This window comes from Vulpes lagopus, chromosome 3 (genome assembly GCF_018345385.1).
Source record: "Vulpes lagopus strain Blue_001 chromosome 3, ASM1834538v1, whole genome shotgun sequence".
Lineage (NCBI taxonomy): Eukaryota > Metazoa > Chordata > Mammalia > Carnivora > Canidae > Vulpes > Vulpes lagopus.
This window is the reverse complement of record NC_054826.1, coordinates 68521637-68541064: the sequence shown is the minus strand read 5'-3', so window position 1 is coordinate 68541064 and position 19428 is coordinate 68521637. Positions and strand designations below refer to the sequence as shown.

General features: G+C 37.6%; 1 protein-coding gene and 1 non-coding gene across 6 annotated transcripts in view; both read left to right on the top strand.

The window, feature by feature from the left end:
• The window catches only part of TET1 (tet methylcytosine dioxygenase 1), a 143022-nt gene extending 129768 nt beyond the window's left edge, over positions 1-13254 (top strand). For all 5 annotated transcript variants that reach the window (XM_041750246.1, XM_041750248.1, XM_041750243.1 and 2 more), the window contains one exon: positions 3782-13254. In XM_041750246.1, coding sequence (XP_041606180.1) covers positions 3782-4794 — 1013 coding nt within the window. In that variant the 3' untranslated portion in view covers positions 4795-13254. The remainder of the gene's footprint in view (positions 1-3781) is intronic.
• On the top strand, positions 2522-2628 carry LOC121488492. The gene has a single exon (XR_005987115.1). It is a non-coding gene; the product is annotated as a U6 spliceosomal RNA (small nuclear RNA).
• Positions 13255-19428: the final 6174 nt, after the last annotated feature.

Below are 19428 nucleotides of genomic sequence, written 5' to 3'. Positions count from 1 at the left end.
ATTGCAGAAGTCATATCATGTAATCAATTACTTCATCAGTATTTATCAATAAAGGATAAGGAATGTTTAGAACCACAATACGCAAAACAAATAATGTCTGACTATCAACCCAGTGCTCAAATTGCTCCATTTATCTCCTAAATGATTTTTCTTTTTTGACATTTGGTTTACTTAATCAGTATCCAAACAAGGTCACACATTATAGTTAGTTGATTTGTCTCCTAAACCTTTTCTTATTTAAATCTTGCTTTTTTTCCTATTTTTCTTCCTTTTTTCTTTTTTACATATAATAGAAACCATTATCCTATAGAGACAAGTTCAGCTTCAACTTTAAAAACACTTAACTATGGGGGCATCTGGCTGGCTCAGAAGGTAGAGCATATGACTATTAATCTTGTTTGAAGTGGTGAGTTCAAGTCCCTCATTGAGTGTAGAGTTCACCAAAACGACAACAGCTGTAACAAACCAGAAAACAAAAAAACACTTGATATGGCAAGGCCACTGTCTGAATTCTACATTCTTGTTTCTTCACATGAAGAAGCACAGTGTCTGATGGTATCTCTTTTTGTGATCTTAAGGTTGATCCATGGTACCCGTGTTGTCAGCATGAGTCTTTCATCTCCTGGTTTTAAAAATATGTACTATCATGTTCTGTATTCATTGTTCCATTAGAAGTAACAAAGTCTACCATTCTTCTTTCCATTTGTTAGTTGATTTGCTTTTCAAAAGAAATATTGTCCTGATCAATAACATGTTAATTCTGAGGTATGGTTCATACGGAGAAATTAGAATAAATGCTTCGCAATTTGATTCTATTCACCAGTTTCAGAATAAAAGTTAGTGCCTAGCCATCTTCTAGTATGTTCAGTTTTTTAAAATTTAGTATCGTTTTTCATCTCATGCTTTTTATATTTTTTATTATTTTATTGATAGTATTTATTATTTTAAAAGATTTTAATTATTTGAGAGAAAGTGTGAGCATGAGAGAGAGAGAGCCCACAAGCAGGGGCAGAAGGAGAGGTGGAAGCAAACTCCCTGTTGAGCAGGGAGCCCAATCCCAGGACCCCAGGATCATGACCTGAGGCAAAGGCAGATGCTTGCTTAACTGATTGTGCCACCCAGACACCCCTATATATTTTTTTTATTTAAATCTAGTATAACACCCAGTGCTCATCCTATCAAGTCAGACACCCCTGTATTTATTACTACTTAGAGTTTATATTTCAGCGCACATTAATTGGGCTTCTTTCCCTGAATTATATGTGAAAATGCTTTAAAAAAATCCTCAAATTGTGCCATCTTTAATCGGTAGAAACCCATCATGCTGGCTTCTGAACTTAATTTTGTCATGACCCCAATTGTCTCTGATAGTTTCTTCCTTAGCTGCTGTTCCGACAAGATGTTCTAGGTTCATCTTATATAATCCTGCCCCATATATAAATTCAGCCATCTCTCCACGGAGTCCAAAGAAAAAAATACACCTTGGATTTATACTAATACTCAACTTTAGAATTACAGGGTATTCCTTAACTTTCTTTCCTTTTTTTCTTTTTTTCTTTTCTTTCTTTTTTTTTTTTTTCTTTATATATTTGCCAGGAGAGTTGCCTTATTTGTTTTTTTGTAAAATGAGAGAAATGACTGGGCAGACATTTATGTAATGCTAGGAAAGATTCAATAAAGAGATAGTGGAGAGGCAAGGCAGGGAGAATTAGCATTATTTTTTGCTTGTAGCTCCATTTTACACTTAACTTAGTATGTTTAAGATTCACTTACCTGATTCTATGCTGCCTCTAAAAATTCCTATCATATTCAATCTTTGTGTCATTCCATAATAGCATCTTTATAAGCTATGTTTTTAATAATATATATCCTTTTAGTAGCCCTCTGCACAATACTTGTCTTACAACTCCTTGTCCTTTTGTAATCTGACCCATAATTTTTTAAATAGATTTATCCATTTCAGTGAAATACTCCTTAACTATTTAAAAGTGAGACCAGGGGCAGCCCCGGTGGCGCAGCGGTTTAGCGCTGCCTGCAGCCTGGGGCGAGATCCTGGGGATCCGGGATCGAGTCCCACATAAGGCTCCCTGCATGGTGCCTGCTTCTCCTTCTGCCTGTGTCTCTGCCTCTCTCTCTCTAACTGTGTCTCTATGAATAAATAAATAAAATCTTTAAAAAAAAAAATAAAGTTTAAAAGTGAGACCAGGCGGTGTGCTTGGGTGGCTTAGTTGGTTAAGCCTTGGACTCTTGATTTTAGCTTAGGTCATGATCTCAGCGTTGTGAATTCAAACGCTAAGTTGGGCTCTGCTCTGGGACTAGAACCTACTTAAGATTCTCTCTCCCTCTCCCTTTGCCCCTCTCTCCACTCCCCTAAAAAAGAAGGAGAACTGGGGCACCTAGTTGGCTCAGTCAATGGAGCATGAGACTCTTGATCTCAGGGTTGTAAATTTTGGTCCCTCATTGGGTATAGAAATTACTCTAAAAAGATAAAAGTAAAATAAAAATGAGAACGGTCTCATTTATACTGGCTTTGGCAGCATATATACTGAAATTGGAATGACACAGAAAAGATTAGCATGCCCACTGCACAAGGGCAACCTATAAATTTGTGACGTGCTCCAAGTTATTTTTTTTAAGCTTTCCATGTTTGTTTTTTATAAAAAAATTTATTTATTCATCAGAGACACAGAGAGGCAGAGAAATAGGCAAAGGGAGTAGCAGGTTCCATGCAGGGAGCAGGATGTGGGACTCCGTCCCAGGACCCCAGGATCAAGCCCTGGGCCAAAGGCAGGTGTTCAACCTCTCAGTCACCCAGGTGCCCTACGCTTTCCATGTTTAAAAAAAGGAAGAGAAGGAATTATCTTGTCTCCAGGTTGTATTGTTTGAGGGTGAAATTGCTTTTTTTTTTTTACATTTTATTTATTGATAGTTTTTTTATTGGATTAGGTCAATGTTTGCTGTTATATTCTTAATTATTTTAAAACATGGCCATTTTACTTTTTCTATTACTTGACCTAAAGTCAGCTGCTTTCGCACTTCCAAAAATTTTTTTTAGAACTTCAAAAAATGGAGAATATCCTGAAAGAAAATGTTTCCATTTGATACGTGGTTTGTGTGATTATGTCAGAATAGATTGCCTACAAGAGCCAATGTGATAATAGAGATCTACCTAATTAGTGAGAAAGAAACAAAGCTTAAATGAACTTGCTCTTTAGGGTCACAAATGACTTATTTCAACTAAAAATTTTTAGGTGATTTCCCTTTGCCTAATAATTGAGTTTGCTGGTCATGATGTTTTCATGACCCAGAAATATTCATAAACTATTACTTATTTTTACTTTTTTGAAAATGAGACTATGCAGTACCTAAAATGTATCTAAACATCTTTGGGTAGAAATTCTGCTTTAGATTGTGTTATCACCTGCATCATAATCTACTGTATGATTTTAATATTTATTTCATAGCCAATTAGGTCATTTCTAATCTCTTACTATTTTAAGCAATGGACATCCTTCTCGCTAAATCTGTGTGCTTATTTATGATTATTTGCAAAGAGAAGAGTTCTTTAAGGAAAATAATTGGATGAAAAAGCATACTAAACTACATGCAATGTTTAATGCCTGCTTGTGTGTTTGATTTAAAGTCAATAGAACAAAACTGACCAAGTTCACCATCATCGATGTTTTGTTATATTATTTCTGTGTTAAGATACTCCTTCGAGACAACTACCCAAAGCAGTATTGTACTTATCTTTGCATTTGGTGTCCTTTTCTCTGTTTAGGGAATAAAACCGAAGCCTTGCAACTTGAAATAAAAAGTGAAACTGAACCCCATTTTATCTTCAAAGGTTCGGACAACACTAAAACCTACTCACTGACCCCATCCATTCCTCACACATTGAAAGAGGCAAACATATCTCCAGGTTTCTCCTGGTCCCCTAAGACCACATCAGCCACAACAGCTCCCTTTAAGAATGATGTGTCAGTTTCTTACGGGTTTTCAGAAAGAAGTAGCAATCCCCACTGCACAATGCCTTCTGCGAGACACAGTGGTGCTAATGCAGCTGCTGGGGAATGCACTGGAATTGCACAGCCTGATGAAGTAGTTGCTCTTTCCACCTTGTCTACTCCCGTGACAGAGTCCCTGGTTTATTCTGAGCCTTCCACTGGTCCATCTGAACAGCTACCTTCTAATCATCCAAACCAGCAAGCCCCATTCACCACCTCTCCTCATGACCTTACATCCTCTCTGGTGGAAGAAGATGAGCAGCATTCTGATGCAGATGAGCCTCTATCAGATGACCCCCTATCAGATGACCCCCTGTCACCTACTGAGGAGAAATTGCCCCACATCGATGAGTATTGGTCAGACAGTGAGCACATCTTCTTAGATGCCAACATTGGTGGGGTGGCAATAGCACCTGCCCACGGCTCCGTTTTGATTGAGTGCGCCCGGCGAGAACTTCATGCGACCACTCCTGTTGAACACCCAAACCGGAATCATCCCACACGCCTTTCCCTTGTTTTCTACCAGCACAAAAACCTGAATAAGCCCCAACATGGTTTTGAACTAAACAAAATTAAGTTCGAGGCTAAAGAAGCTAAGAATAAGAAAATTAAGGCCTCAGAGCAGAAAGACCAGGCAGCTAATGAGGGTCCTGACCTGTCCCCTGAAGTTAATGAATTGAACCAAATTCCTTCTCATAAAGCGTTAACATTAACCCATGACAATATTGTCACCGTGTCCCCTTATGCTCTCACACATGTTGCAGGGCCCTATAACCATTGGGTCTGAAGGCTTTTCTCCCCTTAATGCCTTTGCTAGTGCAGTGTATTTTTTCAAGGTGCTGTTAAAAGAAAGTCATGTTGTCGTTTACTTATCTTCATCTCACCCATTTGAAGGCTGAGGTAAAAAACAAAAAACAAAAAAAAAAAACAAAAAAACAAAAATGGGGTGGGTGTTTCTTAACTGTGACTATATTTTGACAATTGGTAGAAGGTGCACATTTTAAGCAAAAATAAAAGTTTTATAGTTTTAAATACATAAAGAAATGTTTTGGTTAGGTGTTAACCTTGATAGAATCACTCAGTTTGGTGCTTTAAATTAAGTCTGTTTACTATGAAACAAGAGTCATTTTTAGAGGATTTTAACAGGTTCATGTGCTATGATGTAAAATCAAGATACAGTGTTAACTCTACACAGCTCCTGGTGCTTACCCACATCAACAGTTAAAAATAAGCTGCATTATTATGTCATGGTGCCATTGTTCCAACATCTTCCAATCATTGCTAGAAAATCGGCATATTCCTTTGAAATAAACCAATGAAATGTTTTCTCTCAAAATATCTCCTATATAAAATAATTCAATATTGTTAATGGTTGGAGGCTGTTCATAAATTGTAAATATATATTTTAAAAGCACTTTCTATTTTTAAAAGTAACTTGAAATAGTATAGCATAAGAATCTTATTGTTTATTGTTTGTGCATATTTGCATACAAGAGAAATCATTTATTCTTGCTGTGTAGAGTTCCATCTTGTTAACTGCAATATGTATTCTAATCATGTATATGGTTTGTTGTTGTTTTTTTTTAATGTCCTTTCTCATGCAAATATTAGCTACTTCTATAAAATAGGTAGAACATGCAAAAATTGTTAATTTTCTCTAAAATTGGAATTAGGAAGCATATCACCAATATCTGTTAACATTTTATTTGGAACTAAGTAAGCGTGGTCTCTTCTGATTTATCAAGCAACAGTGGCCCCAATTTACTTTAACTCCAGCTTTCTGAATATAATCATGAAAGGTTTTTCCAAAAGGAGATGGGACATAGTAGTATTCAGAAGAGTCAAATGCTTCTAAAGTTTCAAGGTGATAAAATTTAAAAATTAAGTAGCCAGAGCCCTACCCATCCCAAATTGCCTTATTTGTTCTGAAACTCAATCTGGTAGAGTAAGAATAAAATTCCCATAGAAATCTTTTGAAAAGAAATCCCCTAATGTCATCATATATCCACACATCCCAAACAGTAGGAGTGGTGTTCAAAGTATGGTATTGTTCATTAAGAGCTAATCCAAAGTAGTTTATCTAAGCATATTAGTTTTAGGGAAAAAACTCATCTTCTCTGATAATTGCCTATGTTCTAGGTAACAGGAAAATAGGCATTCCGTTTATGTTAGCCTTCCCATTATTTTTTCCCATTACTTATTGACTCATTTTATAACAAAACAAAAGGGATTGCCCAAATAAAATGTTTAGAACAAGAAATTTCAATGAAATACTTGATTCTATTAAAATGCAGAGGTGCTATAACATTCAAAGTGTCAGATACCTTGGGAGTGTGGAAAACCTAAATAATGGTGCTTCTCCCTTGGAAATGCCATAGGAAGCCCACAACTGCTAATACTCAACAATTTTGGTGCAAAAGCAAACAGTTCCAGCAAGCTCTAAAGAAAAACTCATTGTAACTTATATTAAAATAATATATGGTGCAAAGTATCAGTTTCAAGCTTTTGACTAATCCAAGTGAAGGAATATGAAGGGATTGTATATAACAAATATCCGTTGGTAGTCCATCATCTTGTACAAGTAGATTTCTGCTTTTTGAATATGTAAAGTAGGGTGATTCATTGACTTTAGTATTTTGTGTGCCTTAGATTTCCGTTTTAAAACATGTATATTTTTGTGAGCCTAAGGTTTCTTATACATATAAGTATATAAATAAGTGATTGTTTATTATTTCAGCTGCTTCCTTAAGATATTTACTAGTATTAGACTATCAGGAATACACCCTTGTGATATTTCGTTTTAGATATTAGGCCTTAGCTCCCACTAGAAATTATCTCCTCACCAGATTTAATGAATCAAGTTTTAAGACCCTTTAACCATCCACCCATCTTTCTTCCCTTCAACACTTACTGAACGTCTGCAGAATTTAAATATTAGCTTTTGTTTTTCTTTGAATTGCCACCCATGACACAGTAAACATGAAGAATTAAAATCTTAAAAAGATGCTTTTATCCATTTTTTTTTTTTTTTTTAAAGAAACAGTAAATTTCCTTCAAAAGAATCCATTGTAGGGGCGCCTGGCTGGCTCAGCCAGTAGAACATGCGACTCTTAATTTCAGGTCTTGAGTTCGAGCCCCATCTTGGGCATAGAGTCTATTTAAAATTGTAAAAACAAAAAGAACGAAGGAATCCATTGTAATATATCTGCAGCAGTTCAAATCAGTGTCACTACCGTTGAGTAAGTTTCTTAAGAAACTTGAACCACCAGTGTTATTTAGGAGAATACTGGGTTTTGTGAAGTTGGTTGCAGTTGCCCAAAGCAAGTACATGGAAATATCCCTTCTCAACTGAAATGTTATAAAATGTTCCATTATTATTATTAACACCGTCAATGTCCTGTCTCAATTGATAACACCATGGTGGGAACCACTTGTGATTCCTACTTTGTTGGACTCTCATAAGTTAAACAGTTTACCATCCCATTGTCTGCCCTGTGATTTTTTTTTTTAAGCTTATGCTTATTCAATGTTCTCCAGCATTTGTGATTGTATGCTAGTGACACTGCTTTTAGAATGCTTTTATGAAGCAAGGAAATAAATTTGTTTGAAATGACATTTTCACTCAGAAAACTGGTCATCTAACATTATTTCTGCACCTTTTATTATGTTTTACTAGAACGATCACCTTTGGCTTTACCCATCTTACAGTACTCAAAATGAGTTTTTCAATCTTCTGCCCTTGTTCATGGTATAATTTAATTAATTGATACATGACCCCCAGTTAACCCGACCTGTCCATACTATGTTACAAACTTACTAACTACAATGAGCTGTCTATTTTAGAATCCTACAAAAATATCACACTGCCTTTCAAAATCCCATTTCTAATGGCTCTCGGCCGTGGTTGAAAAAAATTTCTGCTTATCAGCCTTACCTACATCTTTCCAATTCATCCACAAAGTACCAACTACATCATGTCATAGACTTAGCTGAAATATATTAACTGAAAGTGAGGCTTGCTGAAAATGTATAGCTGTAGGTAAATTTTTACATGTTAGCAAAATGTTTGCAGCCTTAACCTTCCAACATCTTTGTTATGCAATGTGCATGTGGATGAAATAATTTAATTTGTTAAATATAGAATTTCAAATAGATGAGATCCATAAGCAATTTACTTAAGACATAACCCCAATACATAATTAATTGAATGCATACCCTTGTGTAAATGAGATAATAATTCATGCAAAGTAACCTACTTCCTAATGTTATTACTTTAAGTGGACTCAAACTGATTATCATTTATTCCACAACAGCATGTATGAAAATAACTCAAACTACTTAAGTTTATTCCTTAAAACAAATCCTATTGAGATTTCTTTTTTATCTGCGACAAAGTTTTGACATTGCATGACAACTTCCACCAATAGTGGGCACAGGATTTCCTTTGAATGTGCCCAGTAAATCAGTAGCTGTATATGACTTTTAATAATATATAGCTATCTTCTATTTCACAACTTCTTGATGCATGGAAATTTTCTTTTTGTCTACATTAAGTATAACTGTGAATTTTGACCTTTTGTAAAGATTTATGATGAGAATTGTGAAATAATATGGTAGTGGCCTCTCACAGCTCTAGAAGACACCTTAGAAGTCATATAGTTCAATCACTGGGGCCCAGAGAGCAGATGTTAATGTCAATGTGTACTTATGTTTATAATTAGAATTGAAACAATCAAAGGAAGGCCACTTTATGCTTAGGAGGACTCGAGGAAACAAACTCTATTTGCTCACCCAGAGAGTATCTTACCACTGGGAAATAACCTTATTGTGGTACAAGTAAAGATTAAAAAGGCTTTTTTTTTTTTTTCTGTTGGGTTTTCTTGCTTTTTGTTTTTCTGAGAAATTCTGGAAAACCAGTCAAATGAAGTTGGATCAAGATTCCCCTGCCTGCAGAGTTTTGTGGGCCTTGTGTGGGAAATCTAGCTTTTACCTATGAAGCTATCTCATCCAACAAAACGTGGCAGTAGCCTGAATTAGCTATTTCAAATATATATATACACACACCAGGTACTTAGATCGTACAGGCTTTTATTTCTCCTGGAAATATGCATATACAAGGAGGGAGAAAAAATTGAATGATTGAAAGGGTTCGGGAAAGTATACCCATTGTATATACTACCTAGCCATGGTTGTACAGACTATTCACACCTCTTGCCAATTGGCTTCACAATTAAGTCCTAGCATAGTCAATTTTGATGTGATTGTCTACATATATTAGAATACTGTTTTATTGTGCACAGCTCCGAAACTTTCCTGTAAGTGTATTGAACTTGTAACTTCAACATCAACAGTTGAGGCACACTTCAACTAGGTGATACAGTGTCCTGGTTCCTGAAGAGTCTGGATTTACCCAAATCAAATTGTGCTCCACATTGTGCTTTCTTCTAATAGATTTAGGAAATGAGGCCATTCATGGTTCTGGAATGCAAGTCAAAAAATCAGCGTGTCAGAAGCTAAATTTGTGTATTTTCTTGGAATGTGCTGAGATTTATTGGCTTTCTTTCCTCTCTTTTGTAAAATAAGAGTCCTTTGTTAATTTTGGAGATGGTAAAACTGGCTTTTATGTAAGACCTCACTTTTTGTCCACATTGAACTCTACAAACTTGAATTCTCTGCTTTCCAGTATATCTGGATGACTTTCATTCAATTCCTGTTCCTTCTGGGCACCCAATCAAATACTATTGTTCACTTCAAAAAGCATATATTTTAGTCCTTCAGGTAATGCAAAGATGTAATATAACTTTCTATAATTAAAGCAAAACTTTGTCTAAGGTAGGGATGTTATTATCAGATGTTAAACACATGACCTGACTTAACTGATTTATGTTTGAGTGCAACTTGGGAAACTTTTGTTTAACGGTATAAACCTAGTTTTCCTAAAAATATAAATTTTGTCCCTAGCAGCTGTGATGAAAGGCATTCTCTCTTGTCTTGTTCATCAGGAAAAAATCTTGCAGCTGTCAGAAACATGCTCGCTTTTGGAGAAACAGTGTTGAAAAGTAATTTCATTTGTTCTTCATTTGGCTAGGTATAAACTTAACCATCTTTGACCAGAAACTCTGCTTGTTATTATTTTTCTTTTTTCATTTTACTGAAGCCATGGTGTCACTAAATGTACTTTCTTTTTCTAGTTTTGATTCTTTCCTCTGATTTTCTTTAAATTAAAACTATGTCGCTTCCCCTCTCTATTCTGCGTCCACTCCCCGTGTCCCTACACAAATACACATGGTTCTTGTTAAGAAGAGCAGTCATCTTGGTCAAGTTGTCTTTTCCTGCTTTCTAAAATCCTGATTCACAAATCTTTTGTGGAATAATACCAAAAGGGATCACAATCTTTTATTCAGTCATTTTCTGTTGGAGGCAAATTCAGTTTTTAGGAGTATAGTGGCCATGAGACCACAGGTGAGCATCCACTTTTTAACAATCCCAACAGTGTTTGACTCTCAACATGTTTCTTGGTGTTTGAGTGTTTTGCAAGAACTTGTATCAGAAGTTAAATATTCTAGCATTATTCCTACATAGCTTTGTTATTTCTCTATAATGCATCATACTAATTATTAGTGGTTTGACCAGTGGCTTTGAATTAATAATGGGTCTGATTTATACAGTAGACAATTTTTTTTCACATGTTTTATCCCCCAGCCCAGTTTTGTGGATGGTCTTTACTCTCCAATGTAAATTTACCCCTTCGAAATTTGGGTTTTTGTGATAATAGGAACCATTCTATAATCTGGGTGAGAAAGATTAAAAAAAAAATGAGCTGAAAGTAGTTTGAGAATTCTTAAAGATGGAATAGATCAGGTATTTGGAGTTGTGAACGTACTAGGGTACAGTACATTAAGGTGCAGGAAGAAGGGAGAATTGTGTTCCTATCAGCAATCTGCAGGTTCACTCCACCATCTCAACACCAAAACATACTGTAATAGCTTTTCCCACCTTGTAGCAGTTTATCTGAAAAAAAATGAGGTACCATTGTGAATGTAAATATGGTAGTAAGAAAACTTATAACCCCTAGACTTTATAATGTTTTAGGTTATCAAACTGCTTTCACTGTGTGCTCTCTTTTTCTCCCCAACACGGAGGGTTGGACAGATGTCCAAATATTCCTCTTACTGGTGAAGAACCTGCAGGTTGGCAAGAATAGCAAATGCCTTGCTCCAGTCACAGAGCAAGTCCACCCATCTGAGATCAAACCATTTCAATTCTGCAGACTGACAGCTAAATGCATTTCTGCACCATAAATTATGACTTACAGAGTGTTATTGAGCAGAAATTGTCAGACCTGATTTAAGAATAATGCAAAACCTACTTATTGTGTGCAAAACATGCTTCTCAACTTTGTTTCCATTATTTATTTAGCCAGTGATTTTTGTATGCATACTTTGGAAGGTCTCCCCCAAATTCCCAGGACTTCTGCATTAGGGCTTAGATTAATGAAGCTGTAGTTTTCCCCCTGTAAGTAAGCTTTTTAATGAAGAATGTCCCTGTATTGCTAAAACAAAAGGAAACCTCAGTAATATTTGTCTAAAAATATTATTTTTTTAAAAACTGAGATCAGCAACTCATAATCAAAGTTTAATGTATTTGTTATATTGAAATGCAGGTTTCTAGAAGGGAATGTGCTGGGTAAACTGACTTAGTTCCCAGGCCCCCGTGGTAAAAATGTAAAGTTGTTGGCATCTCTAAGAGATAGTAAGTACTGTCTCCCACTTATTTAAATATTTTGTTTTGTTTTTTGTTCTGCTTTGTTTCCAGCCACGTAAAGTGTCCAGTCAAAGTTTAAACATATCTTTGCCCAGAGAGTTAAGAAAAATAATGAGATGTATTTGTAAAGTTTTGGGTAAGCTCTTTATAACTATAAAGAGGTGGGATATTTTGGCATTTCCATCAGTACATTTTGGGTTACTAATGAAAAACCAAAACTTACCTAAATAATCAAATAAATTCCACTTTTGATGATTTGGTTCAATAACTGCCTATCCTCACTAATGCCTGTTTGTGATATTATAAAATGGCTGACAACATAGGACTTTACAAAAACAGCTCTTAGAAAGAAAAAAAAAAGAAACAAAACAAAGACTAAATATTTTATTAATATGTATGGTCATTTTTTTTAAACTTCTATAACAGATAACATTGTGATAGGTGCTTTAAGAGAAATATTTTTCCAGAAATGGTTTTATAGTAAATGGGGGGGCAGCTTTTGCATTGTGATGTATGGGTGGATAGTCATCTTTGAGTTACTAAGAAATCATGAAGTGTTCCCTGAAGAGAAAACTCATAAAACTATTTGGCAGAAAGAAAAGCATTAATTTCCAGTTTCTTTATTTTCTCTTGTGTTATATGGTGGCCTATATCACGTGTAGATTCACGTGTATATCAATACTTTGGCTCAAAGGAGAAGACAGTGCTTATCAATAGTGGGTGTAAAATATTCACAGATTCTTCATTATGGGGAAATAGAGTAGCATTGACTTTTCAATAGAGAAATACCAATTTCACAAGTTAATATTCCTGTCTCTAGGTGACTTTTTCTCTCCTTTGAGTATATTTACTATTTATTTTGTACCTTTGATTTTTTTGCTTTGGGGGATTTATTTTTACCTATTGCAGTCCTACTGTATTAAATATCGCATATAATGAAATAAGTAAGGGAAAGATTTTAAAACTCCATAAAATCTGGTTTGGGTTCTTAATATATGGGAGAAACAGTTTCAAGAAAAAGCACTTCACCATGCAGAAGGGAAAGAGTAGTCTTAATTATGATGACTTCAATTCAGGATCAAGATGTAGTGCTCTGCATACAAGGGAACACTTACTAGCAGTACTTGAAGACTTGTGAGTTGGAATTGCATGTTACTTGAAAGACCTAATTAAGCTAAATTTTGGTGCACAGCAGTTGTACATGATTTCATGTTTATGTAGCAAAATGCATTGAAATGTACTAGTATTGAAACATACATGTAAAGATAGTTGTGGAAATTGTCTATTATATTTTCCTTGTGTGTCTCATTTATTTAGAGCACAAAGTTTTTTTTTAAGTGTTCTAACTGAATAAGGCTAAATGAATACTGTAATTGAAATTATATTTTAAATCTTTGTCATGAGTTTTTAAAAAAAAACTATTGCAAATTGTATCATTCCTGATTACACAGAACTTTGTGGGTGGTTTTAAATAAATTTTATACTTCTATTTTGCACCTGGTAGTCTAATTTTTCTTTCCTCTTCAAAACAATATTTTAAAATTTTAAGGGATCCCTGGGTGGCGCAGCGGTTTAGCGCCTGCCTTTGGCCCAGGGCACAATCCTGGAGACCCAGGATCGAATCCCACGTTGGGCTCCCGGTGCATGGAGCCTGCTTCTCCCTCTGCCTGTGTCTCTGCCTCTCTCTCTCTCTCTCTCTCTCTGTGTGACTATCATAAATAAATAAAAATTAAAATAAATAAATAAAATTTTAATATCCAATAAAAATCACACATTTTTAACTATAAAGGACTTTGAGAGATAACATTTGGAGATGTCCAATTGTGTGGATTATGCCCAACATAAAATCAAGATGGGATCCTTACTTTTTTTTTTTTTTTTTACACTTAGGAGGGTCTTTTTTTGTTTTTAAGTAGGCTCCATGTCCAATGTGGGGCTTGAACTCATGACCCTGAGATTAAGAGTCACATGCTCTACTGACTGAGCCAACCAGACACCCCTGTGAAACCCTTATTTGGGGATCTCTGGGTGGCTCAGCAATTTAGTGCCTGCCTTCCACCCGGGGCGTGATCCTGGAGTCCCCGGATAGTCCCACGTCAGGCTACCTGCATGGAGCTTGCTTCTCCCTCCACCTGTGTCTCTGTCTCTCTCTCTCTCTGTCTCTCGTGAATAAATAAGTCAAATCTTTAAAAAAAAAAAAAAAAAAACCCTTATTTTGTACCAAAACCGTTGAATTTTATATAAATTATTTAACTCCCACAGTAATGCTATTAAGTAAGGACTTTTACCAACCTCACTTTACAGATTAATTCTGAAGCTTAACCTAGTAATTGTCAAAGCTTTAAATCAACTTGGATCTAGACTAACTCATGCCCTCCCATACATTTTTTGTTATTTTAGTAAACAATTCTGAACACAGTATGCTAACAGTATTTTTAAAGTTCACATCCTGGGATCCCTGGGTGGCGCAGCGGTTTGGCGCCTGCCTTTGGCCCAGGGCGCGATCCTGGAGACCCGGGATCGAATCCCACATCAGGCTCCCGGTGCATGGAGCCTGCTTCTCCCTCTGCCTGTGTCTCTGCCTCTCTCTCTCTCTGTGACTATCATAAATAAATTAAAAAAAAAATTTTTTTAAAGTTCACATCCTAATGTATTTAATAAAACCTGAAGTGAAAAAAATTAATAGGCTTTTAGTAATATTATAGCAAATATCACAATGTAATAAATTACTTTAAATTCATGTAATCTGGTCCAGTTGCTAGATCATGTGACTCCTAATCTCAGGGTTGTGAGTTCAAGTCCCATGTTGGGTGTAGAGTTTAAAATTAATCGATTAGAAATCCCTGGGTGGGGGATCCCTGGGTGGCGCAGTGGTTTGGCGCCTGCCTTTGGCCCAGGGCGCGATCCTGGAGACCCGGGATCGAATCCCACATCAGGCTCCCGGTCCATGGAGCCTGCTTCTCCCTCCGCCTGTGTCTCTGCCTCTCTCTCTCTCTCTGTGACTATCATAAATAAATAAAAAAAAAAAATTAAAAAAAAAAAATTTGGGGATCCCTGGGTGGCGCAGCGGTTTGGCGCCTGCCTTTGGCCCAGGGCGCGATCCTGGAGATCCGGGATCGAATCCCACGTCAGGCTCCCGGTGCATGGAGCCTGCTTCTCCCTCTGCCTGTGTCTCTGCCTCTCTCTCTCACTGTGTTCCTATCATAAATAAAAAAAAAAATAAATAAAGCTCTGGGCTGGTCAGTAGGTAACCCTTTGCTAATCTAGTTTCATAGCGATCCTATTTATTTAAAAAACTCCTTTCCACAGCCCTCCCATCATTTGAGAGTGGTCTCCTGTTTCCTCTCCCATCCTCAGAACTTTACTATTAAAAAAAAAAAAAAAAAAAAGAAATCCCTGGGTGGCTCAGTGGTTTAGCGCCTGCCTTCCACTGGGAGTGTGATACTGGAGACCCCGGATCGAGTCCCACATCGGGCTCCCTGCATGGGGCCTGCTTCTCCCTCTGCCTGTGTCTCTGCCTCTCTCTCTCTCTCTCTCTCTCTCTCTCTCTGTGTGTCTCTCATGAATAAATAAATAAAATCTTTTTTAAAAATTGATTGATTGATTGATCTGAAACCCAACTCCCCTGATGTAGCATCTGGTATTTCTCTCCCTTCTAGTAATGGGAACAACTCCCTCCCCGACCAGATCTCCTCCTCAGGTTTACCTGGGCATCTAGAGACTACATTTTCCACCTTATTCCTGGCTGGTTGAAAGGCAGATATGGGGCAGCCCGGGTGGGTCAGCGGCTTAGCTCCACCTTCAACCCAGGGTGAGTTCTTGGAGACCCGGGATCAAGTCCCATGTCAGGCTCCCTGCGTGGAGCCTCGTTCTCCCTCTGCCTGTGTCTCTGCCTCTCTCTCTCCCTCATGAATGAATGAATGAATGAATGAATGAATAAATAAAATCTTAAAAAAAAAAAAAAAGGCAGATATGTGAGTTAGGCTGACCATACAAACATGGGCATCACACTAAGTAATGTCAGAACAGCAAAACACAAGAAACTCAACTTAGGATGACCTACTCTCCTGACCCACCTATCAACTTTGTCTTTACACAAAAGTAAGTATTCTTTTCTATTATTTTGCTCCTGCTAAACAGTTCAATGAATGTTGTAACTAAAAATCCACCTCACAAGACAAGTATCATGTTTTTTTAATCTTCAGGCCAAATATACTGTTTCTTTCCTCTAGTGACACAGTTTCTAGATTCTTTATCTTAATACTCTCTAGACAACAGCCTATTTATTTATTTATTTATTTATTTGGCTCCGTAGGATGCTTAACCAACTAAGCCATCCAAGATCTTTTAAAAGATTTGTGTAATTTTTTTTAAAGATTTTATTTATTTATGTATTAAAGAGAGAGAGGCAGAGGGAGAAGCAGGCTCTGTGCAGGGAGCTAGATGTGGGACTCGAACCTGGGTCTCAATCCAGGATCATGCCCCAGGCTAAAGGCGGCACTAAACCACTGAGCCACCCAGGCTTCCCAAGATTTGTGTAATCTTTTAAAAGCCAATCTCAGAGTGCCGGGGTGGCTCAGTTGGTTGACAGACCAATCTTTTTTTTTAATTCATTTTAAAGAGACAGCTATCGAGAGCTTATGTAGGGGAAGGGTAAGAGAGAGGGAGAAGCAGACTCCTCACTGAGCAGGGTGCCCTAATTGGAGCTCCATTCAGGACCCTGGATCATGATCTGAACCAAAGGCAGATCCTCAGTTGACTGAGCCACCCAGGCACCCTGAGAGACCAACTCTTAATTTCAGATCAGGTCTTGATCTCAGGGTTGTGAGTTGGAGCTCCACCAAGGCACTGCCCTTGGTACAGTCTCCTCGAGTTTCCCTCTCCTTCTCCCTCTGCCTCTCCCGCCTTGGGTGTGCTCTCTTTTTTTTTTAAATCAACTTTTAAATTTTTTAAAAAGATTATTTATTTATTTATTCATGAGAGAGAGAGAGAGAGAGAAGAGACAGAGAAGCGGGCTCCCTGAGGAGACCCCAATGGGTGACTCGATCCCTGATCTCCAGGATTAGGCTCTGGGCTGGAGGTGGTGCTAAACCGCTGAGCCACCCAGGCATCCCTCTCTCTCTCTGTTTCTCAGATAAATCAATAAATCTTTTTAAAAATGATAAAAAATAGGGGTGCCTGGGTGGCTCATCGGTTAAGTGTATGCCTTAGGCTCAGTTCATGATCTCCCAGGACCCTGCATCGGCTTCCCTGCTCAGAGGAGAACCTGCTTCTCCCTGTGCTGCTCCCTCTGCTTGTGCTCTCTCACTCTCTCTGTCAAATAACTAAAAATCTCTTTAAAAATAAAAATTAAAAAATAAAAAATAAAAAATAAAAAATAAAAATTAATAGGATGCCTAGGTGGCTCAGCAGTTGAGCATCTGCCTTTGGCTCAGGGTGTGATCCTGGAGTTCTGGGATCGAGTCCCACATCAGGCAATGCTTCTCCCTCTGCATGTGTCTCTACCTCTCTATGTCTGTCATGAATAAATAAAATATTTTCTTAAAAAATTTTTAAATTAAATTAAAAATAAAAAAATAAAAATAAATAAATTAAAAATAAAAACAGATCTCAGATCATGGTATTTCTCTACTTTAAAGACCTCTATGGCTTTCCATTGCATTTAATATAAAACCAAACTCCCTAGTTAGTCTGTAAAGCTCTGGGAATCCAGCTCCTGCCAACCTGTCTGCTCTCATTTACCAGGCTCCAGCCACCCTGAGCTATATAGTTCCTTGAAGAGGCCAAACTCTTAACTCAAACCCTTTGTACCTTTGCTTCATCCCTACCTTCAGATTCTCACATGACTAGATCCTTCCTGTAGTTCTCATATCAGCTCAAATGTCTTATCTTTTTTTTTTCTACACTCAGAGATACCAATATTTACTTATTTAGTTTGTTAGTTTCCAAATGTTTATTTAAATTCTAGTTGGTGGGGCTCCTGGGTAGAATAGTTGGTTAAGTACCCAATTCTTGGTTTCTGCTCAGATCGTGATCTCAGGGTTGTGAGATTGAGCCCCACATGGGGCTCTGTGCTCACACGCAGTCTGCTTCGGTTTCTCTCTCCCTCTCCCTCTTCCCCTCTCCCCTGTTCTCTATCTCAAAATAATATTAATTAATTAATTAAATTCTAGTTAGTTAATATGTAGTGCTCAGTTCTTTTTTTTTTTTTGAATATTTTTTTTTAATTTTTATTTATTTATGATAGGCACACAGTGAGAGAGAGAGAGAGGCAGAGACACAGGCAGAGGGAGAAGCAGGCTCCATGCACCGGGAGCCCGATGTGGGATTCGATCCCAGGTCTCCAGGATCGCGCCCTGGGCCAAAGGCAGGCGCCAAACCGCTGCGCCACCCAGGGATCCCTCAGTTCTTTGATCTTATCTGGGCACCTTCTCTCTCCTTCACTTGAACCTCCTTTTTCCAGTCACAGAATGGAATATATCATCCCTTCCAAAATCATTAGCTCAAATATCTCACATCATGACCTCAGCCTCCGATCATCTCTGTTTGGGAGCTGTTTCCACAGCACTTTTTCTACCTCACTAGAGTCTCCGTTGATCCTTCCTCATATACAATCTTTTCTTCTCTGGCTTATTTCTTGATTTCAATCATTCTCTTGCCAACACTTTACATTCTCTTTCTAATCAGCCCTTTCTGGCAGTTTAAAGAAAAATAAGTGGCCAAAGATCAAGGAAAATCCCCTCTCCTTGCCAGGTACCAAATTTGTTACCAGGCTATTTCATAAGACTGAGAATGAAAAGAATTTTAAGAAACAGGTATTCAAAAGCATTTTTCAAACAAGATTTTTATTTTCTTTCAAATATTTTTTTAAATTTTATTTATGAGAGAGAGAGAGAGGCAGAGACACAGGCAGAGGGAGAAGCAGGCTCCATGCAGGGAGCCTGATGTGGGACCCGATCCAGGGTCTCCAGGATCAAGGCGGCTTTAAACCGCTGAGCCACTCAGGCTGCCCTTTTCAAACATTTTTTAAAGATTTATTTATTTAAGGGCACCTGGGTGGCTCAGTGATGAGGTCTGCCTTTGGCTCAGGGTGTGATTCCAGGGTCCTGGAATCAAGTTCCACATCAGGCTCCCCACAAGGAGCCTGCTTCTCCCTCTGCCAATGTCTCTGCCTCTCTCTTTGTCTGTCATGAATAAATAAAATCTTTTTAAAAAGTAACATATTTATGTATTGGGGTGACTGGGTGGCTGAGTCAGTTAAGTATCTGCCTTCAGCTCAGGTCTTGATCTCAGGGTCCTGGGATTGAGCCCCACATCAGGCTCCCTGCTCATGGGGGAGTCTGCTTCTGCCTCTGCCCCTCCCCCCTGCTCCTTCTCTCTCTCTCTCTCTCTTTCTCTCTCTTAAATAAATAAAATCTTTAAAAAATGTATTTATTTTAGTAATCTCTATCCCCAACATTAGACTAGAAATTTTCTTTTAAAGATTTTATTTATTTATTCATGAGAGACACACAGAGAGACACAGGCAGAGAAAGAAACAGGCTCCATGCAGAAAGCATGTGGGACTCGATCCCCAGATCAGAGATCACGCCCTGAGCCAAAGGCAGAGGCTCAACCACTGAGCCACCCAGGCGTCCCGGGACTAGAATTTGTGACC